Source organism: Urocitellus parryii, unplaced genomic scaffold (genome assembly GCF_045843805.1).
Source record: "Urocitellus parryii isolate mUroPar1 unplaced genomic scaffold, mUroPar1.hap1 Scaffold_90, whole genome shotgun sequence".
NCBI classification, from domain to species: domain Eukaryota; kingdom Metazoa; phylum Chordata; class Mammalia; order Rodentia; family Sciuridae; genus Urocitellus; species Urocitellus parryii.
Window position 1 is genome coordinate 921977 of NW_027554223.1, and position 23690 is coordinate 945666.

A 23690-nucleotide genomic window follows, 5' to 3' on the forward strand; every position below is an offset into this window, starting at 1 on the left:
TAAATTTTTTCTATTATTTTTGAGATAGAGTCTTGCTACATTGCCCAGGCTGGCCTTGAACTTCTAGGGTCAGGTGATCTTCGTGCTTAAGCCTCCTTAGCGGCTGGGTCTACAGGTGCATGCCACTGCACTCAGCTTCTTTCCTTTTTAAAATTATCAATTCAAACTCATGGGTTTCTAGAAAATTTACTGTTATAATTCAGTGCTACCATTTCTCCTTTCGGTGTTCAAATTATCCCAGATTTAGCTGGTAGGAGTGAAACCCCTTTTAGTTGGTGCCTGCATCCTTTTGATGTGATCCAATCAGTCTGAGCATTTCCTAGCTATCAGGGCTGAGAAGATGTTCAAAGTTTACCTTGTACTCCTCCTGTACCAGACTTGGAATCAACTGTTTCTAGCCACTATCTGGTTCCTTTCATGGGGAGTATTATTCAGATCTGGGAGAAGGATGTGTTTATTGCTCTTGGGGTATGATGGTTTCTAGCTTCTAGGCCCTTTTGGTGAACAGAACTAGGAAATTATGTATGTTTTGAATTCATACTGATAAATTTTATCCCAGTCCAATACTACTGAATTCATCTTCTCAATTCATATTTTTACACTTTCAATGAAAATCCTTGTTTTCTGAAATATACACAGTTGATTTAGAATTACTAAACCAACAACCTTTCTGTTTATTTTAAGGTACATTTTTTTTAGTTATAGATGGACACAATATATTTTATTTTGAGGATCGAACCCAGTGCCTTATGCATGCTAGGCAAGCACTCTACCTCTGAGCCACAACCCCAGCCCTCTATTAACAACCTTTCTAAGTAAAGTTTATGATTTCTTTGCAATTTTACTTGTTCTTGGCATATATCCCTCTAAAGATTTATTGTGAGAGTTTATAGGTTCATTTGTTTTTGTATTCAAATTTTTAAAAGTCTTTAACTTTTTACAATATTATAAAATAACTATATAATGTCAAAATCAAAATGATATCAAGAGATATATGCAGAAAAGTCTTGCTCTTATTCCTATGCCTTCTGACTTATTTCTACCCATCTCTATAAATAACCATTTTAATTAATTTCTTGTTTATCTTTCCTTTATTCACAGTTATTAAAAAAAAAAAAAAACATATGTTTGGTTTTCCCTCAGAGGGGATGTTATTTATTCATTCATCCATCCATTAGAGTATGAATGGACTAATTTCTGCCAAACTGTAGTGTAGAAACTCTATACACTGGGACCCTTTTGTAGAATTGTTGCGAATTGTGTATTTGTAGTTTATATGCATCCTGGAAGATAGAATGAACCCATTTACTGTATTATGTCCCAGAATCAAGGAGACCTGTGTTATGGCTATATTGTTAATTATATCAACTTGACATAGTCCCGAACACCTATGTAGATTTTAGTTTTGGTCAGCTGCAAATTAGGATGTTGGACTGGTTAAGGAGCTTCTCAAAGAAAGGACCCATGTCCCACTCACTCCAGGGCTGATCACAGCAGCAGACATGAAAGAAGTATGCAGTATTTGTTGAATAAATGAGCCACCACTGTTTCTTTTCATATTGTTATCTGTTTTGGCAATACATTAGTAAAAAGAATGAGTTGATATTCTGGAAGACAGCTAGTCTTAGAAATTTTTATTTCATGCTTTGCCACTGCCATTCACCCACAAATCCCCATTGTTTCAGTGAACCTCACTAAGAGCCCACGTAAGGTCACAAGATATTATGAAGGTAAACAGAATTCTGAAATCCATTTTAAAAATTTACAAGAAATTGTAGTTTTGAGTATAAAGTCAGCTCCTTATGGTGTGAATCCAGTCCCTGGCATGCTGTTTTCAAATAGAGAAAAATATTGGTCAAGTCCAAATGAAGAAAAATAACTGGAAAAGTACAATAAAACAAACACTAATTGTGGATTTCTGCATACTAAACTGTGTGTGTGGGGGCGGTTGCTGGGGATTGAACCCAGGGCCTTGTGCATGCAAGGCAAGCACTCTACCAACTGACCTATATCCCCATATCCCCAGCCCCCTTGCATACTAAACATTTTAACCATTAAGTATATTCTGTCTTCAAACTGCTCCAGTTGGTCTCAATAAAGATACAAGTTCCTTAATGCAATTCTCTGGTCTCACATATTTTACAAATGTCCTGTAAACCTTTTCATAGCCTTGACATGTGAAAAATGCCTGTTTTTATTATGGTAGAATACATATCACAGAATTTACCATGACATTTAGTACATTTGCAGTGTTTGCAGCCATCACCATTATCTAATTTCAGAATATTTTCATTGCCCCAGATGGAAACCCCATACTCATTAAGCAGTCACTCTCTAGTCTTCCTTTCCTCAGCACCTGGCAACCATTAATCTGCTTTCTGTTTCTATGGTTTTGCCTGTTGTGGATGTTTTATATAACTGGGATCATACAATATGTAACCTTTTTTGTCTGGCATCTTTCACTTAGCATAATGTTTTAAAGTTCCTTCCATGCTATAGCATGTATTAGTGCTTTATTCTTTTTTGTGGCTGAATAATATTATCTGGATATGTGTTGCCCATTTTGTTTACCCATTCATCAGTTGATGGGCACTGAGTTATCTACCTTTTTTAATGCTGCTATGAACATGTATGTTGAAGCTTTTGTTTGAATACCTGTTTTCATTTCTTTTGGATATATACCTAGGAATGGAATTGTGTGTACGTATTTCTATTTTCTTTCTTAGACAAAAGATATCATCTATAGATAGTTTTGTAGTTTGCTTTTTTCATTTAAGATATTCTGAAAATCACTTCATATTAGTACTTAACAGATTTTTCTTATTTATGTCTTTATGGCTGCATAGTACTCCATTATATTGATATGCTATCATTTATTAAAATAATTATTTTGGGTAGACATTTATTTTCAATAATTTATTATTACAAATAGTGCCACACATCCAGTAACTCTTGTGCATATTATGTTTTCCTTGGAAAATTCCTAGAAGTGGAATTGTTGGCTCAGAGAGTAAATGCTCACAAAATTTTTATTAGGCGTTGACAAGATATTGCCAAGTTCTCAAGTTCTTCTAGGAGTTTTTCTTTTGTACCCTCCTATGAACAGTGTCTGAGTGTGTATTTCCCCAAAGCCCTGCTGATAGTATGTTGTTAAGCTGAATTTTTGTGAGTCTGATATGCGAGAAATGGCATCTCAGTGTGGTGTTCATTTGCATTTCTTTTATACATAAAGTTGTGGATCTTCTCATAAAACTTTGTATTTATTGCTCACATTCCTTTTGAGTTTCAATTGGTTGTTTTAGGTCTTTATATCAGGGAAATGTTTGTCAGGGTAATGGATACTTTATCTGTGATACATATTGTAAATATTTTCTCCAGGTTTTTCTTTAAATTCCTTTTCTGGTGTAATTGAATTTATCAATCTGTTTTTTCCTTGAAAGTGGATTTTGAATTAGTGTTAGATTTTTACTATACCCAGGTTACAAAGGAATTTGCTTTTCTAAAGTACTTGCATAGTTTTATTTTTAAAATTTCCTTTTGATGTTTATATGGATCTTACAAATGGCTAGCCGACACTATTTATTTATAAATCTATTTTTCCCCAAGTGATGTAAGTTGTCACCTTTATTATATGCTAAATTTCCATATGTGATGGGGTCTTTTTTCTAGATTGTATTTTTTACTCATCTGGTCTCTCTATGTATATGCCACTACCACACTATTTTAATTATTCATTTAGTTTTTTTGAGATTGAGACTATTTGGGGATGAATCAGAAAGTGAGATTAAAATCAACAGTATTAGGAAAGTTGATTTACACATGGTCAGAAGAGATTAAATGGCAAAAGTTTTCTTTTAATGAGCAAATGCCTCTGTGCTGTTTAGTGTTAATGTGACATAGTTGCATGTGTCTAGTTGCTGTTCTCATAAAAATGGAATTCAGGATGCTACAGTATCATAACTGGTAATTCCATTTCTTTACAGTTAAGTTGTTCTGTCAAATTACATATAAAATCAAAGATATGATCTCATGAAGGTTACTAGGATAATATCTTGATTCCAGCTTGGCTTTATCTTTCCTATATCACTTTTTTTTTACACAATACTTTTATTTATTTTTATGTGATGCTGAGAATTGAACCCAGTGCCTCACACGTGCCAGGCAAGTGCTCTACCATTGAGCTACAACCCCAGCCCTCCTGTCTCACTTAAAAAAAAGACTTTTTATTAACACTAACATTAGCAATTAAATAGTCACACTTAACTCATCCTGATATTTAACTTGTGTTTTATCAGTTTTTGTAATAACGTTTAGCCTGAGTTTTTGAATTTAGCTTATTTTAAAGTTTCTTCTTTATGTACCTTGTGTAAAATCTTATATATTTGTATTTTGAAGTTTTAATATTTTCTTCCCAAATTCCCATATATGGAGAACAAGTGACTACTAGGCTTTTTGTTTTCCAATTTGAACTGGGACCTTTTGTGTTTCTAAATAATATATGTTCCAATAGGAAAGGATGCTAAAGCACGCAACAGAGACAAGAAGAATGTAAAGAAACTTGCAGTGACAAAACCGAACAATATCAAGTCAATGTTCATTGCCAGTGCTGGAAAGAAAACCACAGATGTGAGTTTCATGGTTTCTGTATATTTTGTCTTTTCCTTTGTGAAATGAATTTAGAATATGATTATACAGATATTAGAAACTTAATACATATTTAAATAACATTTTCCTAGCTTCACTCACTAAGTTGACTTTAGTTTTCAAATGATTTAAGCACCTCAATGATTAGAATTTGGGACATAGAAAAGAAAGATTGAACAGGAAAACTGAATTGAAAGTGTGTTTAATTTCAGTGACTAGAAGGAATATCATGTAATGAGAATTAAAATAGAGGATGGGAGCTATAAATTTAGAATTTACGTATACACAGGTGGTAGTTAAAATCTGAATAGATTTGAGCACTTAGAGTGAATGAAATGAAGATGTAAGGACTGATTGGTTAGGTTCTTCCTTTCATAGTGATGTGTGTGGTCTGGGTGAAAATTTAATGTGCAGGGCTTTCTCATTTTGCCTTCCTTTATAATCTCTAGAAAGCTGTAGATTTGCCTAAGGATGAACTGCTAGGTGACATTCTACAAGATCTGAACACTGAGGTAAGTGATTCTTTGGGAGTTATAAAATGTGCAGGGAACATTGGTTCTAGAAATAATTCAGAAGTTGTATGGAATAGACTTTTGCTAGAATTTAAAAAATGCAAGGACAGTACCACCAAAAGAAATATCCCACAAAAATAAAAAGAAAAATAAAATCTTCCAGTTAGTTTCTTCTCACCATTTTAGGTGAGTAGTTTCTAGCTGTTACAGCTATGCGATTATGTAGATGGGGCTGTGTGGGTGTATGTTGGAAGTAGTAAGAATACACCCAGGAATCAGTTCTGTGAATGCTCACTGCTTGTGTTCAGTTTCTATAGCATATGTTCCCTAAATAGATTGAAGCCTGTCAGTCTTTAATTCTGAGTGGGAGTGAAGAAAGAGTTAGTGTCCTATTCCTGATAGAACTCAAATAGGCTCACCTACATTGTGAATTTGAAATTTGGGCATTTCTCATAAATTCTAAGTGCTTATTTAGAAGTGTATTTCTTTCTAAATGGCCATAGATCAAAATAATCTAGCATCAACACTATGCAGTCATATGTATCTTGATTGTTTTTAAATGTAATATTCTGGAAGGATAAGTGAAAGACTGTGTTAAATTTTAAAAAGAAAAGAATTGGTGAGGGGTGGATTCAGTATCTATTTAGGTTTTCTAGTGATTTCTGTAGTATTGTTGCTATAGTAACCACAGTGTATGAACATAGATCCTGCGGGGGGGGGGCAGGGAAGGAAAAATGCTTATTGGGTTTCAGTGAGCGAAATGCACTTTATCTGTTATGTGGTAAACCAAGCATGGCAGTGAATATCTGTCTTACCCTTCCTTTTAGAAACCTCAAATAACTCTTCCACCTATAATAATACCTAAGAAGAAAAGATCTACTGGAGCTTCTCTGAATCCTTTTGCTGTGTACACCCCCAAGGTAAAGTGTATAGAGATACCCTGTCTGGATTTATGATATTGTTTTAAATTTATGTATTTTTGCTTTTCTATGTGAAGGAAATGCCTTTGAATTTATTTTTGATTTTTTTTTAAATTAGGACTGCCATTCAATATATAGTTTTGTGTATTTCAAAAATAGCATGTGCCTGCTTTTTTCATAGTAAATTTTGTAGTAACTAATATGTGTTTATTATAGGTATCACAACTGTGCTAAATGCAATAATTTTCCTCCTGGAAACAAGTATTTTTTTCTGTAAATCTAGGTAACAGTAAAATAATTGAAGCTATTACATTAATAATACATAAAATCTTTTTATAAATGGGAACTGTCATTATCTTTGGTCAGGGTAGGACAGTTACTTATTTTTAGTATGCAAGTCTAAGTGACTAAACATTTAAAAATGTTTACAGGCAATTCCTTCAGGAAAAACTGCTTCCCCTGTCGCCAGGAAGGAGCTTTCATTAACTCCTGCTCCTCTTAAACGAGCTGAATTTGCTGGTAAGTCTGATGTCAGGCAGAAGTGCAAGGGTGTTGAGCAGTTGTTTTTACAGCAGTAGAAGAAGTGGAGGTATTGTGATGGCAAGTCTAAGTGTGAAAGATTTGGATTTGTAGCACTAAAAGTTAAAAACATCCAATTTGGAGACTAAAGAGAAATACAAGTGTAGGAAAAGGGATGTGCTGATGTTTCAGTGTTGGGTAAACCATTGTGCCCCAGGTACTAGCATGTGACAGGAATATATGCTGATGTCTATAGGAGAGCTGGTGCAGCCAGAGTGTCCGGATGATGAGTATGAGTCAGGGGAAATGGAGTTTGAAGATGGTGACTTTGATGAGCCCATGGAAGCTGAGGAGGTGGATATGAAGCCTGTGGCTGCCAAGACTTGGGACCAAGAGAGTGAGCCAGCAGAGAGGATGAAACATAAGGCGGATCCTAGGAAAGAGACCACGTCTTGCTTGTAAGAGCATTTTCTGGTATTTTTTTTCCTGGCAGATAGCACTCTAATCAATCTGTTAGATTTTTTTTGAATTTTTTTAATATTTATTTTTTAGTTTTTGGTGGACATAACATCTTTGTATGTGGTGCTGAGGATCGAACCCAGGCCGCACGCATGCCAGGCGAGCACGCTACCGCTTAAGCCACATCCCCAGCCCCTCTGTTAGATTTAAAAAAAAATTTTTTTTTCATTGTAGATGGACACAATACCTTTATTTTATTTATTTATTTTTATGTGGTGCTGAGGATTGAACCCAGTGCCTCACATGTGCTAGGCAAGTGCTCTACCACTGAGCTACAGTCCCAGCCAAGATTTAAAAAAAAAAAAAAAGTTTTCATAGTTATAGATGGACAGCATGCCTTTATTTGTTTAGGTCTTTATGCAGTGTTAAGGATTGAACCCAGTGCCTCACACGTTAGGCAAGTGCTCTGCCACTGAGCAGTAGCACCAGCCCTACTCTGTTAGATTTTGAAAAGGTTGGAAAATTTGATTTCTGCAGGGGAAGTTTTCTCCCAGATGACTCTTGTTGGGGCATTGATCAGGAAGATGATAGTTTCTCAGCACGAGAAATTCAAGTGGATTCCAGTCAACTCCCATTGGTAAAAGGGACAGATGAAGAACAAGTGTTCCAGTTTTATTGGTTGGATGCTTATGAAGATCAGTATAACCAACCAGGTAATCAAAGATAAAGTAACCATATGTCTTGATGGAGTAGCAAGTTTTCCCTTGAATATTTAGTGATGAACATTGGCACAGGCTCTGCCCTCATGTAAGTGTGTTATAGGAGAGCAGGACTTGTTCATTGTAAAGTGCGTGAGCCACTGTGTGGTGTGAATAGTCCTTAAAATGCTTATTCCAAAAATCAGTTATTTGTGATTTTTGAATGTGCTTGTACTTTGCCATCGATGTATCTGAAGTTGCAGGATTATTCTGCAAATGGAATCAGTCATTAATTTGTCTCTTTATTTAGCAAATTGGACACATGTTATGTTTAAGGCACTGAGAGGGGGTGAACAAACTGCACAAATTCCCTATGCTATAATGTTGCTTATATTTTAATGGGGTGGGAGTGGGTGGGGAGAAATTGGATATAAATAAAAGAAACTGATGTAAAAGGGAGTTAGTTGTAGGATGCTCAGTGAAGGCCTGTCTTAAGAGATGATCCCTGGGCTAAGATGTGAGGCACATACAGAGTCGAGGAAAGGACATTTCAGCTTAAGAATCCAGTAAGTGGGAAGGACTGACACGAAGAAGGTGGCCTGTGTGATAGTAGCATAGTTATCAAGTGATAAGATTGGTATGCAGTGAAGTTGGAGATAAAGGTAAAAGGCCATATAATGATGGATGGTCCCATAATTGACTTTGCCTTTAAACAGGAATTCTCTTGTCTGTGAAGAGAATAACAGACATGTTATTCTGTGTGTGCATGCTTGTATATATAGCTGTAGAAGGGTGAGCTAGAGTGGGGTGGTAGGAAATTATAGAAGCCCTGGAGATCAGTCATTCCAGGGCAGAGGTACTAGTTACTTGGACCCTGGAGGCTGGGAAGGAGAGAAATGAAGGCATTTAACAAGTATTTTGATACAAACTTGTTGATGGATTGAATCTGAGCATTGATGGAAAGGAGAAATCAAGACTGATTCCCAGGTCATCCTAATGAACTAGTATTGTGAATTCTTGATTCACAAAATGCTAGGGATAAATTGAAGAAGAGGGCCACACAACAAATGAAACAAAAAGTTTATTCTCTTTTAGAATTCATAGGCCTGACCTTCTGATGAGGGGGAGCCTTACTAACTCCCTCTTTGTAGAGGAAAAAAAAATCATCTTACAGGAGCCAAGAATGCCCTTAAGATGACAGAGGAGGGTCATTCCATTTTTAACAACAGTAACTGTTAGGAAAGACCCTCCTCAAATTGAACAAATATGTTTCTGGTGGTGCTTCTGGGCCTGTTTCTCTTTAACCAAATTGAATATGTATTATTTCAGTTCTTCAGGATAACTTTTTTTAAAATTTAAAAATCACCTCCAAATGAATGTTTTTTCATTAAACAGAAATAGTGGAGATTCTCTGTTTTTAATCTTTACCCTTTGCCTAAAAGATAGGAGGCAAAATAATTTTGACATATCTCATTTGTTTCTCATCTCTGAATTTGAGTAGCTGCCTGTTAATTCTGGGATTTTTTTTAAGTCCTGTTTTTTTTGTTTTTTAACCTTCTTCCTGTTTTCTAAGACCTCTGAGAGAACTTCTCAACTTCATGGAACTGAGAGGTGTAATAGGTAGCATAATGACCCCTCTCCCTAAAGATGTCTATGTACTAACATTTGGAGCTTGTGATGTTTCCTTGCATGGTAAAAGGGACCTTATAGATTTGATTAATTATTAACCCATTGGTTAATGGTTCCATCAAAACCAGAAACCTGGAAGCCATCCTTGATTCCCTCCTTTTCCTCACTTGTTAGTTTACTTCTTCTAAAGTAGATAATCTATCTCCTCATAACTGGTGCCCTGAACCCTTCTTGCCTACTGAATTCATTGTACCAGCCTCCTAATTGATCTCTAAACTGTTGTCTTCCACATTACTGCCAGAGTGATTGATCAGAAGAGAAACATTGACTATATCATTTCCTCATTTAAAAAAAATCCTCAGTAGCTATTGCTTATAACACAGAGTCCAAGCTCCTTAGCAAGGTTTCTGATGCCTGCTGTCTATGAATTTTTGCCCTAGAAATTGCTGCAGTGTGTCCCTTTACTCATAGTATTTGTCTGACTGGGATGCCCTTATCTGACACATTCTTCAAGATTCAGCTCAGTTGTCATTTCCTGAAAGTTTTCCTAAACCTCTAGATGGACCTTAGAGTCCTATGACCCCATCATACCCTTTCTCATTGTAGTTTTGTCATCTGATTTTGAAATGATCTGAATCAGTTTTTTTCTCTATCTCAAAGCCTTTAAGCTGCTAGAAATCTTTCATTTCCAGTATTAAGTATAATGCCAGGTCCATAGTAGGCATTCAGTAAATGGTCTCTGAAATAAACTACACAGTGATTGACAGTCTGGTGGATGCACATGGAGAGTTACAGAGCACCAGAGTTGAATTTGCTGCCATTATTTAGTTTGCTTCCTAAATTCTTGTAGCAGTGTGAAATAAGAATGAGTAAAACAAAAGTGGATGGTGACCCCCTCCCAAGTAAGTGCCTATAAAGCATCATTGCCAGCATTGGTTGCCAAGGATCAGAACCTTAAACAACAGTTCTGGGTTGGGGTTTTAGCTCAGTGGAAAAGTGTTGGCCTATTATGTATGGGGCACCGAGTTTGATCCTCAGCACCACATAAAAATAAGATATTGTGTCCATCCACAACTAAACTCTTTGTGAAAGAGAGTTTGTTATTTTTATCGTTTGTTTTTTGGTTTATACTCTTATTAGTAAATACCATTGTTTCACAGGGCAGGGATCTACTAAGGTACCATAATGTCCAATATAATGGCCATTTGTAGTTCTTTTAATTTATACTGTTTAAAAGGAAGTAAAATTTAAAATTCAGTTTCTCAACCAGTAGCCACCTTTTAAGTGCTTAATGGCCACATGTGAAAAGTAGCTACTATACTGGATGGGTCAGATACCAAACAAATATATATCATCACAGACATTTTTCTTAATTAGTGATGGTTTGTAGTAAGGGATATTGGAGACTAAGATTGAAACATGGAGGCACAACTAAATTTTCAAAGTAATTAATTTCTAATATCAGGCCAGTGTCATAGATAGGTTTTTTTTTTGTACTGGGGATTGAACTGGGGGGCACTTGACCACTGAGCCACATCCCCACCCCTGTTTGATATTTTATTATAGACAGGGTCTCACTGAGTTTCTTGCACCCTGCTTTTTTGCTGAGGCTGGCTTTGAACTCGTGATCCTCTTGCCTTAGCCTCTCAAACCTCTGGGATTATAGGCGTGCACCACCACGCCCGGCCATGGATAGGCTTTTAAAATCAATAGTGGGGAAAAATTTTTTGGTGGTGCTAAGAATTGAACCAGGGCATGTACTCTACCACTGAGTTGTACCTCTGGCCCAGGGAAACATTTCACAATTATCTTTCTTTGATGGGGGAATCTCACTATGTTGCCCCTGTTGGACTCAGACTTACGGGCTCAAGTGATGCTCCAGTTGGACTCAAGCAGTTTTCCTGTCTCAGCTGCCTGAGTAGCTGGGGCTACAGGCACATGTCATGATGGCCAGCTCAGTTAATATTTTTTTTGTCATACAAGTGCTGAAAAAAGCTTCAGAGATTATCTAGTCTAGTTATTCACTTAGCAGGAAACAAGCTTTGGGGAAAAAAAGTAGTTGACTCTTCAGTGGCAGAAGTCGGGCCTTCTCATTGTCAGTCCACTTTGCCATTCTGTGGTACTTTGCAAGTTGTGTTCTCTGAGGTGGCACATCTTTCTCTGTTTTTGATGCCAATGGGTTAAATAAAATAGCTTTTTTAAAAAGTCCTTTAATTTCAGAGGGTTGAACAGTTTCATCGTGATAGTAGGTAATGATCACTGAGCTTTGTGAAATCAATGATGCTAATAAAAACGAAGTACTCCCAAAGACCCTGTTATTGTTTCTCACTTTCTTACAGATTCTAAGTCAGTCAGTTGTTGCTGAATGCACCATAATTATGAAAAGAATCTTACTCTTTGCATATGGGAAGATATCCTGTCTTCATTATGACTTTTTCAAGGTTGAATAATCCTGACTGCACCTGGTTTCAGCTAGTAACTTTGGGGGGAATGTAATCTTTGTTTACCATGATCTTTTTGTGGCAAACGAGGCATAAACAGTGTCAAATGTGTTGCATGAAGTGTGATATTAGTTTGACTGTAAAATGAGCTATTTGAATCTTTGAATCCAATATTAGAGTCTTTATTTTTCTTTGCATGGAATTTTGTTTTCCCATCTTTAACTGTCGTGAGGATGACTTCTAAATTTCTGTGCTACTGTGATTTTTTTCCTTTAAATCATCCCACGGTCCGCCCTTTCCTCTCCCTTATCTTCCCCACTTCCCCCACCCCAGCTGAAAGTCACACAACTCTTGTAAGAATTTTAATCATCTGCAGAAATGAAAATCCTTAGATAGTCTTATTTCTACTAGAATAAATGACAAAAGGAAATACTGATGATGAGCTGTCTTGTGAAACTGGGGTAATTGGCTTTGTGATGTACCACAATTTTCTTAGTGTCTCAGATAAGTGGCTATGTTGATTACTGCTGTCTAGTTCATGGAGCCTGGGATTTTTTTTACAGTGACCATCTCTTGGGTTGACTATCAGATCTTAGGAGTCCTTTCTTTCTTTGTTTTTAAAAATATTTTTTAGTTGTAATTGGACAGAATACCTTTATTTTATTAATTTTTATGTGATGCTGAGGATTGAATCCAGGGCTTTGAACGTGCTAGGCAAGTGCTCTACTGCTGAGCCACAACTCCAGCCCAGCAGTCCTTTCTTAATGGCTAGTTTTCTGTTGAAGAGACAGGAGAACAATAACTTGATGTTTAGAAAGGCATGTTTTTACTTTGTTGTGTATATTTCTGAGGGTCACAAAAGAAGGATATCTACTGATTTTATTAGTAAACCATTTGTTAAATAGAAGCAGAAGAGAAAGGAACAGTATAAATACTACCTAGCTAGATATGTTAAGTAACTTGTGATATAGAAAGGGTGAAATAGATTATAATAGAACCCTGTTATGAGATATATATGTTTATATAGAATAAGAGATGTGTTAGGCAGCTTTTTATCACTATGATCAAATACCTGACAAGAACAACTTAGAGGAGGAAAAGTTCATTTGGGGCTTATGGTTTCAGAGGTTCAGTCCATGAACGACTGTCTGACTACTGCTCTGGGCCCAAGGTGTGGCAGAACATGGCAGAAGGGTACAGTGAGGAAAGCTGCTTAGCATATGGTGGGCAGGAAGCAGAGAGAGGAGTTGAGGTGCAAGGGACAAAATACAAACCTCAAAGGCATGCTCCTAGTGACCCAATTCCTCCAACCATGCTACACCTCCCTATAGTTACCATTTAGTTAGTCCATTCAAGCTAGAATGGACTGTTAGGTTAAGGTTACAGCTCTTATAATCAAATCATTTTACTCCTGAATATTTTGGCATCAACAGGAGCTTTTGAGGGGTACCTCATTTCCAAACCATAAGATACAAGATGAATTGTTTTTCCCAAATACAACTTTACATACAGAAAAATACTGATGTATGTATCCCAATACATGAAGATTGTTTTTTATCAGTAAGTGTAAATAAAAAATAAATTTAGAATGATATTCTCATATTTGCATGTTTTCATGAGAGGTTGTAATAGCAGACTTGTTGGACAATAGTTGTTTTGTTTTTCTTAATCTGGATAATACTGGTTATAGGGAAACTGTTTATACTAAATTAGAGAATTATTCTATCCCCTTTCTCCCAGGGGTTGTACCACTGTGATAGTGTACTATGGCATAAGTACTGAGTTAAGAACTGGTTTTGGGGCTGGAGTTGTGGCTCAGCAGTAGAGTGCTTGCCTTACACGTGTGCAGCCCTGGGTTGGATCCTCAGCACATAAAAGTAAATAAATAAAATGAAGGTATTGTGTACAACTACAACTAAAAATAAATATTTTAAAAACAAAGAACTGGTTTTATATATGTTTGCTGTCAGAATGTTATCACAAAGGTATAAATGTATGGACATGTTCAGTAAACATTTACGTTGTTCCCATGATTTGGTGTAATTGAAATGTTTTCTTTTCAATTTCAATTAAGTTTTCCCTTATTCTTTCAGGTGTGGTATTTCTGTTTGGAAAAGTTTTTATTGAATCAGCCAAGACCCATGTGAGCTGTTGTGTCATGGTGAAAAACATTGAGCGAATGCTGTACTTCCTTCCCCGTGAAATGGTAAGCATTAGTGATTAGCTTTGAGATTTCAGTAATTATATATGGCACCCATTCTCTATTCCAAGGTCAACCCTGTCCTTCAGTAGGGCAGCAGTTCTTCACAACCCCAATTCTTTCTTACTCCTTGCTTCATGACCACTGATTGTCAGCAATTCCAATAGAGGATGGGAAAATTAGAGAAATGAAGTTGAACTCAGTTTTTCAACTTGTTAGAGTAAAAGTGTCTGAGTTTTAATACAGAATGTTATATTTCCCTTACTCCTCATTTCCATAATAATTGGGCTTGGGACTCTAAGGCTCTAAAACGTGACATGGCATTTGGCCCAGTTTTCCTGCTCTTGTTGCATAGGCAGCTGTAATATTTCCCCCGTGGCCATTTAACAAGATCAGTTCCATTTGCTTCTTCTTTATTAGGACTTTTAATATCTCCAGCTCCCTCCCAGTATCAGCCCCTCCCCATTTCTGTTGAATTGTGGAGCATCTTGGTTAGGATTTATAATATTTATTTTCCCATTGTTTCTTAGCATTGATCATCTTTGCCTTGCTTTATGGTGCTTTGGGAGGAATTGGCCATTGGGTTTAGTATTTTTTAGGGATTGTTTTGCCTTTGAACTCATTGTTGAGACTGTGGTATTAAGTGTTTAAATGGGGGAGGATGAAAACTGTTTTAAACTTGGGTTTCTGGTGGTTAAGAAGATCTTATGTACAGATACTTTTTCTCCCTTTTCTCCTTCCCACGGGAGAACAGAAAATTGATCTAAATACAGGGAAGGAAACAGAAATTCCAGTTACAATGAAGGATGTTTACAATGAATTTGATGAAAGAATAGCAGCAAAATATAAAATTATGAAGTTCAAGTCCAAGGTTTGTATTTGGTTGTAAATTTTTGACCAGCTTTCTTAATTTGTTTTTTGTTAATGTCTTGATTTTGTAAATAGGTATTGCATATCTACTTCATACAAAGTGCCTTCTGCATATCTCTAATTCATAGAATGGCAATCTCATAGGCATGAATATAAAAACTGTGTTAGATTTTTTAAAATAGTTTGCTTTCTTTTTAAACTGCTTGTAAAATAATGGTCATGAATTTGAATATATAGATAACTCAAAGCCAATTACTTTAAATGCTTACATTTCATGTTTTTATTCTGAAATGGCAAAGAAAACATTTTGATTTTATAATTAGTTATTGCCAATGCATTTTGATTAGAAGGTTAAGTAAGTTTTAGTTTTAAAAATCAGGGACTATGATGTTATTTCTGATAGAATGAAAGTCTTATATTCGTGATATGTATGACAAATTGTCCAAACTGGTGTTGGTGGCACATGCCTCTGATTCCAGTGACTTGGGAGGCTGAAGCAGAAGGGTTACAAGTTTGAGACCAACCATAGTAACTTAGTGAGACCCTGTCTCAAAAAATAAAAATAGCTGGGGATATAGCTCAGTGGAGAATGCCCCTAAAAAAAGAAACAATATTTTGATTTTAGTGAGATATTGATGCCTTTGGCCATAATTGTGGGGTCTGTAGCCCACTAAAAATATGGGAAGTTAGTAGTGATGGAAAGAAAGGGAGGATTGAGTTGCAAAAGATACAGCAAACAGTCTTAACTACTTAAGTTTTGGATTGTGGCTGAGTCACTTTTTTAAATCTCCACAAGTAATAATCACAAGGCCTTGGGTTTGATTCCTAGCACTGCAAACAAAAACTAAAAACATAAAATTCCAGAGACAATGTGTTGTAATGGTGAAGCATATGAATGTTAGAGTCAGGTTGCTTGTGATTTAAGTCTTAGCCCTGCTGCTTACTAGTATCTGATTGTGAACAAGTGCCAAGTGACTTCCCTGTGCCTGTTTCTTTATTTGACAAATGAGGCCCTATTGCAAGCATTGTCAAAAGGGTTAAATCTCTTGATTCATATTGAATGATTAGAATAGTACTTGACACATAGCCAATGCTTACTACATATGAACTATAATTATAATGTTGATTATTCTAGCAAGATGGAGTTGCTTAATGTCAATTAGTAACAAATAATTTTTATTTTTTGAGACAATGTTTTGCTATGTTTTATCAGTGAGGCATGTATAGCTCTGGACTTAAACCCACAATTCTCCTACCCAGATTTCTGAGAGTAGCTGGGATTATAGGCATGTGCCACAACCTGTCTCTTGACAAATGATTTAATGCATTAACATTGTAAAAATAAATCTCTTCTTGCTCCTATTTGAATGCAAATATTTTGATTTCTGTAGTGTCTAAGAGAAGTCTTTTTAACATTGTCACTATGAGTCTTAGTCCTAGTTGAAAGGTGAAAGGATACCTTTTTGGCTTTAATTACTCTTGTGTCCCACAAGGATGCTAGATTCCTGATGATTTAATATAGGAAAATGTATTATTTATGTAATGCTGGATAATTTGAGTTTTGAAAACTTTTTTGTCTTAATGATTTTTTAAAACATCTACTTATCCAGACAGTGGAAAAAGAATTATGCTTTTGAGATACCTGATGTTCCCGAAAAATCTCAGTACTTGGAAGTTAGATACTTGGTAAGTTAAACAAAGAAAATTACCTGGTTTTGGTGAATGGCATTTTTTTCTACTTTTGAACTTTCAACTAGCTTTCAATTAGTAGTACTGACAGAACTCCTCAAGCCCACAGTTCATTGAGGTGGACATATAGTAATGAATAACTGAAATGGATAAAATTAATTTTAAGTACATAGTCTACAGGTTATACTGTCTTTCTCTGCTTTCAAGTATGCATCTTTAAACAAATAACTTGAAACAGCACAATTGTTTGTCAAGTGGAATGAATGCCACATGATGGAGTTGGACATCATTAGTCTGTTAAGTGTCTCTTGTAAGCAGTGGAAAGGTGAGAGAGGAGTGTCAGTAGCATCATTATAGTGTTGCTCTTGCTCTTGCTCCTGTGACAGGCAAGGTCGTTGCTGTAGGGTGTTAATTAACTAGACCTTAACCTCTTTTTACCTTTGTTCTAGTGTTTTGATCCCACAATGTTGGAAAAGGGAAACTTTTAAAAAATGTTTTTGGCAGTGGTGATGAAAAGTACCATGGAAGCTTTTTCAATGAGTCCCACTCTGTTGCTTTCATTCTTCTAATGGAGTGGTACTTACTTGGCTATTCTTTATCAGTGAGGCATGTACAGCTTTGGACACAAATTCTCTCTTGGGGGAGCTTCTTGGCCTATTTTCTTCTAATGGGTGTCATGAAGATGCATTATTTTGTCATTGTGAATTGTTTTTGTTTCCTACTGTGAATTGTTTTGGATTTCATTTGTAGCAAATTACATTTCACATGTATCAAAGGGGTTTCTTCTGCTGCTTCATAGAGAGGCTTTTGTTTATTTCAAATATAGACTTGGAAAATGTGAAGTAATAGTTTTAAACAAAAAAGATTTTTTTTCCTTTTAGGCAGAAGCTTCCTCAGTATTTAAAAGGAGAAACGTTTTCTCATGTATTTGGAACCAACACATCCAGCTTGGAACTGTTCTTGATGAACAGAAAGATCAAAGTACCTTGTTGGCTTGAAGTAAAAAATCCACGTAAGGAAAAATTTAGTCATAATGCTAAGTAGGTTGCTGATAAATGTGCTTTTTTTCCCCTAAAGAGAAGTTAAGGAATTGGTTTATATATTTTAGTGTGTTTATTTCCTTTTGTGTTTTTTCATCAAGATTTTCCTTGGATGATTGTAGGTATATTTGGAATCACTTTATCTCTGTAATGCCTGGCAGTTTAGTTTAGAAGGAGGCCTTAGCACAGGCAGCCATTCAGGGCGTGTCCCATTATGCTGTTGTTTACATGTACTTTCCACCTGGCAGATAATGCCCAGCTGTTCTTCATAGTAAACTGCTGACCTTTGGAGGGGAGAAGAATCACATCCTAATGTGGATAGTACTTGTTTTGCCTGTTACTTGATATTTTCTAGCACTTGTATCTGAGATACTCTTTTATCTTCATGAATCTTTTAAAAATGTTTTATGATTCCTCCATGGTAGTGCTTTGGGTTTTTTAAACCTATCTTGGGTTCTGGATTCTTTAGATCATTTTACAAAAAGCTTTGTTTGGATTTAAAAAAAAATTGTAACTGTAGATGGACAGCATACCTTTATTTTATTTGCTTATTTTTTGTATGTGGTGCTAAGGATCAAATGCTGTGCCTCACACATGCTAGGCAAGTGCTCTGCCACTGAGCCATAGCCTCAGCCACTGTTTGGACATTTTTTTCTCAAGAAAGTGAACATAGGTACACACACATCCAGTAATGTGGCTTATTTTTAGTTAGATATTATGTCATTTTTAATAGAAGATAGGACTGAAGAATATCTCAGTTAATCACAGTTGTCATAATTATGGTACTTTTTCTTTTTAAGTTAACAAAAGCGATTGATGTGTTATTTCTATTTTTTGCAGAGCTCTTGAACCAGCCAATCAGTTGGTGTAAATTTGAGGCCATGGCTTTGAAACCTGACCTGGTGAATGTAATTAAGGATATTGGTCCTCCTCCACTTGTGGTGATGTCTTTCAGCATGAAAACATTGCAGAATGCAAAGAACCATCAACATGAGGTAAAAAAAAAGGACATATTTTGTATTTGTTCCTTAGGTGTAATACTTGGCCTGAACTTGTATAGCTTTACTGCAACAAAGTTGTTCTTGGAGGGGAAAGCATACTAATTTAGTACAAAACTTCATTTTGGAGAAGGAATTGAATTTGTTTCTTTGTCTGGTGTCGTGGATTTTTTCAAGGAGTTAAATTGCTGAAAATATTTTTTTAATGTACACAGAGAATAATACAATGAACTCTCTATATCAATCACATATTCAGCAGTTAGCAAATTTTGTGACACCTGTTTTTCTCCCTTCTCTTTTTTCTCTTGAAGTATTTTAAAGTCAGTTTCAAACAGCATGTCATTTTAACCCTGTGTGCCTTTGTATACATCTCTTAAAATATGCACATTTTCTTATATACCATCATTAGCAAGCCCAATAACAGTAACAGTGATTCCTTGATTTAGTCTGAAATCCCCAGCACATACTTAAATGACTTTGTTTCTCACAATGTCTTTTAACAGATGGTTTGAATCAGGATTTACACAAGATTCACAGATGGTGTTTAATTTTTGTGCCACTTTCATCTCTTTTTAAATGGTATAACTCCCACCCATTCCCCCCACTTTCTTTTCAATGAGATTGAATGATTACAAGAATCACTGATAGTTGTCTCATATAATGTCCCATTTTCTGTCTGTATTTGTTTGCTCTGTTGTGGTATCATTGGACTTCTTCCTCTCTACCAGTGGTTGGCAAACAGTGGTCTGTGAGCCAAATTCATCCCACTACCTGTTTTTGTAAATAAAGTTTCCTTGAAACACAGCATATCTTCAACTGTTTTTGCTCTACAACAGCAGAGTCAGTTAGTCATGACAGAGACCATGAGGCCTGCAAAGACTAAAATACTTATTTTTTGGTCCTTTATAGAAACAGAGTGCCTACTCTTCCTCCATCCTTCATACATCCATATGCTATAAGTTATCTCTAAAGGATGAATTAGATTCAAGTTCAACTTTCTTAGCCAAAATACTTTATAGGTAGTAGAGTGTACTTCATATTGGAAGACACATAATGTCAGGTTAAGCTGCTATTATTGAAGCTAAGATTGGTCAGTGGGCTCAAATGGTGATAACCACTGTATATTTCTGCATCAGCTTTTCATCTAACCTTGCCACTACATGTGTTTTGGGCTGTTGTGGAGTGCTGTTGTGGTCTATTGCATTGTGAGATGTTGAGCAGTGTCCGTGGCCTCTACCTGCTAGATGTGTGTACCCCCTCTCCCTGCTAGGTGTAACAGTCTAAAAATGCCTCCAGCAATTGCCAAATATTCCTTAGAGGAAAATGTGAGGGTACAGTTATCCCCAGTTGAGAACTACTGTTCTAATGCCTCCATGAATTAGTCATTTTACCTCAATTAGTTATTTCATTAAGAGTTTTAAAATGGTGGTTTTTACACACACACACACACACACACACACACACACATATGTGTATTCCCTATCTGTTGAATTCATTATTATTTTATTTTTGACATTATTATTTTGAAATGGGGTCTCACTATGTTGCCCAGGCTGGCCTTGAACTTCTGGGCTCAAGTGAGCCCCCTGCCTCAGTCTCTCAAGTAGCTGGAACCATAGGCGAGCACCAGTGTGGTCAGCTTGTTACATTTGATCCTTATGGTTTTCTTACTCTGATCAATGGGAGTTTCTTTATGTTTGCTTCATTTTGACATAAATGGGGGTATTTTTAAAAGAGGATTTTGGACAATATTTGCATTCTTTTAGTATGTGATTTCATCTTTATTTTTGGTAGTGCTGGAGACTGAATGAATGCAAGCGCTTGTGCATGCTGAGTGCATGCTCTACCACTGAGCTACAACCCAAGCCCTGATCTTTAAATAATCATTTCTGTAGATGATTGGAGTTAATAGTTAAGTGTTTGGGAAAGGTTCAATAAGTCCTTAGTTAAAATTAAAAAAGAAGTGCCCGTTCTCTTGTGCCCAGAGTTAGGTTTTCACAGACTGTTTCCTAAAAAAGTAAATAGGGCTCTGTGGAGAAATGGCTTAATGAAGGCAGGGAATGTTTAAGATAAATCTGGAACATCGTGTTATATCAGAAAGTAAGGATGATATTAAAATCTACTGAAGATATGTCAGAAGGACCTAGGAAACAACTTGCAGAGTATCCTACTGACCAAAGGTGGGACAATGTGAGCACGATAAGAATAATTGCAATAGATGGAAACACTCAGTTCATGATGATACTAACAACAATACCACTGCCACATTGCTCATTTATGAAGGATACTCGGGAACTAACTCATTCTTAAAACTGATAAATGAGGGAATCAAATCAAGCATTATCCTGACTTTTCTGGAAAACATACTGTACCTCAGGCAACCAAATAATTGATGAAGTGAAGTTTCTGTTCTTAGAAGGTTTTCAGCTAATAAATAATGAAGGAAAAATGGAATAATACCACTTTCTAATCTCCAGTGAAATAATGGCTCTAGGCAATAATTGACAGTGGCTGCTAATTTCACTGAAATATAGAAAAACAGACATTATGTGTCTGTGCTTTCTGATAGAAGTAATCAGTAGCACCTCTAAAGTATTTTTGCCAAATAGTTGAACCTGGTTTTGATAAAGTCATTTGATCTAACTGTGAACTTATAGGCAGTACAGAAACAGAATGTGTTAAATGAAAGTGACCCTATTAGGATATAAGCAACAGAATCCATACTACAGAACATTCTATAGGATAAACAACTCAGTTTCTTCAACTAATGTAAATTGCAGGGAGATGATAAGTGGGGTAGGGTTGTACCTGTAATTTTACATATCAGTAAGAATGCAGAATATATATTAGGTGTCTGATAAGTGATTTCCTCCTTCCTTTCTTTGCAGGTTATTGCTATAGCAGCTTTGGTTCATCACAATTTTGCATTAGATAAAGCACCCCCACAACCTCCCTTTCAGTCACACTTCTGTGGTATGTATTTTTTAAAGATACTTTGTTAAAGACTTGATTTGAGTTTTTTCTTAGACTTTCAAAAATTATTTTCAAGAATAAATAGTGCATACTGTTAAGGTTGTTTTTAGCTATGGAAACTAAGTTTTATTGTCCAGAGTTTTCTGTGCAATGAGGCAGGTGCCAAGGAATAAATTAATGTTCGCCTATTCGGGAGAGGTTATAGTAATATCAAATTGAAATTGAGTTGTACTACAATTCAATGTGTGAAACATCCACAGAATTCTGTGTGTTTAATGAGTCAGTCTCCAAGGAGGATACTCATATAGTCCATGTTGAAAGCCAGTTAAATAAATTTTGTTTTAGCAAATTTATTTTGTTTTAGCAACACATTAGTTTTGCTAAACATAAAACAAAATTTATGATTACTGTGAAGTTTATTACTTAAGTAGGGGGAATACATAGAAGAAAACCCTGGTAATAGCTTGGTGAAAATGTGGATGAAACTAGTCATTAGCTCATTTCAACAAGCCTTTGTTCACCTCCTCTCTATGTTACTGTGAGAACAGCTATTTTTATGTTGTAGAGGAGAAACTCTTTTCCAAGTTTGAGAAGTTTGAACTGAGTTACTTCATTGTAAACTGGTTGAGGCTTTGGTGGTGGTGGGATTTCCTCTGGGAGAGAATGTTATAATCATTCATTTTGACTTTGATGGATAGCAAAATTTGATCAAAGTTTTAACAATTGTAGGGATAGAGTTCTGTGCTTGGTGATTCATTTGAATCCCAACATGATCAATGAAAATACTTGAACCTTTTAACATTTTAGGGATGGGGGAATATTTATATCTAATTTCCAAATTTCTATTTGGAAACATGCATTGATGTCTACCTGAAATTAAAATAAAATGGGTTTTGGAATTTTTTCCCCCTTCTTATAGTTGTGTCTAAACCGAAGGACTGTATTTTTCCATGTGCTTTCCTTGAAGTCATTAAGGAAAAGGTAAATAGCTAATTATTCCTTTTAAATATGAAGTATGTATTTGGAAAGAAAATAGGAGGATAGTATGCTCCATGAATTTTTTTCTGGGCCCTTAATAAAATGGCAGGGGAATAATAAAATGTAGTGAGCTTTTCACAAAGCTAAATGTATTCAACATAAATAATTTTTTTGGAGTGTACATTTTTTATTTTTTTTCTTTCATCTCCTTTTTTAAAATTTGTTCTAATTAGTTATACATGACAGAATGTGTTTTTTAAAGAATTTTTTTTAGTTGTCAATGGACCTTTATTTATTGATACGTGGTGCTGAGAATCAAACCCAGTGCCTCATACATGCTAGGCAAGTGTTCTGCCACTGAGCCACAACCTCAGCCTGACAGAATGCATTTTGACACATCATACATAAATGGAGTATAACTTCTCATTCTTCTGGTTGTACATGATGTAGAATCACACTAGTTGTGTAATCATATATACACATAGGGTAATAATGTTTGATTAAAAGTTCACTTGTTAATGTCTTCACGTGACAAAATCAAATGCTGCAACCTTGTCAGGTTTCATGTATATTATTTTAAATTGACTTGAGAAGTCCAACAATTTGGGGGTACTTTTAGGTTAGGCTATCATTTGTGACATGCCCTGAATTACCTATCCAAGTACAGTGACCTAGGAATTCTTGTAGAGTCAAACTGACATTTTTGTGACGTAGTTGTGGAATACATATAGTTTTCAATTTCTATTTTAAGAGATTTTTAATAAGAGCAGATTGAATACTTGATTTATATTCAGCAATCCAAGTGGAAGGCTTTTGTGTAAAGATAGATTTTATTTATATTTAAAATACTCACAATTTTTATATTTGTTTTTAGTCTAGTTTCTTATTTATCTGTTCTTATACCATTATTTGAGAATAGTTTATACAACCCTTGGAATTTCTTTTCCTGATAAATACATCAACAGTGAAGTCTACCAGGGATTATATAGGAAATTAAGTAATGCTTTTGAAAGGTACTCTGATTTATATGCTTTCAAATGTGTCCAATGTACAAACATGTCTCTATGGAAGGACATTTCTGCTCTTGCTGTTGCTTAGCACTTAAAATTTTGCTTTATTC

At 35.7% G+C, this 23690-nt stretch overlaps 1 protein-coding gene across 1 annotated transcript in view; it reads left to right on the top strand.

The window, feature by feature from the left end:
• LOC144253073 (DNA polymerase alpha catalytic subunit-like) overlaps nucleotides 1-23690 on the top strand; it is a 64498-nt gene that overhangs the window by 20250 nt on the left and 20558 nt on the right. Inside the window, 13 exon segments of the mRNA XM_077795001.1 lie at nucleotides 4511-4626; nucleotides 5094-5156; nucleotides 5984-6076; nucleotides 6508-6595; nucleotides 6852-7053; nucleotides 7592-7767; nucleotides 13916-14028; nucleotides 14777-14893; nucleotides 16507-16578; nucleotides 17446-17593; nucleotides 18462-18616; nucleotides 21508-21592; nucleotides 22512-22573. Coding sequence (XP_077651127.1) covers nucleotides 4511-4626; nucleotides 5094-5156; nucleotides 5984-6076; nucleotides 6508-6595; nucleotides 6852-7053; nucleotides 7592-7767; nucleotides 13916-14028; nucleotides 14777-14893; nucleotides 16507-16578; nucleotides 17446-17593; nucleotides 18462-18616; nucleotides 21508-21592; nucleotides 22512-22573 — 1490 coding nt within the window.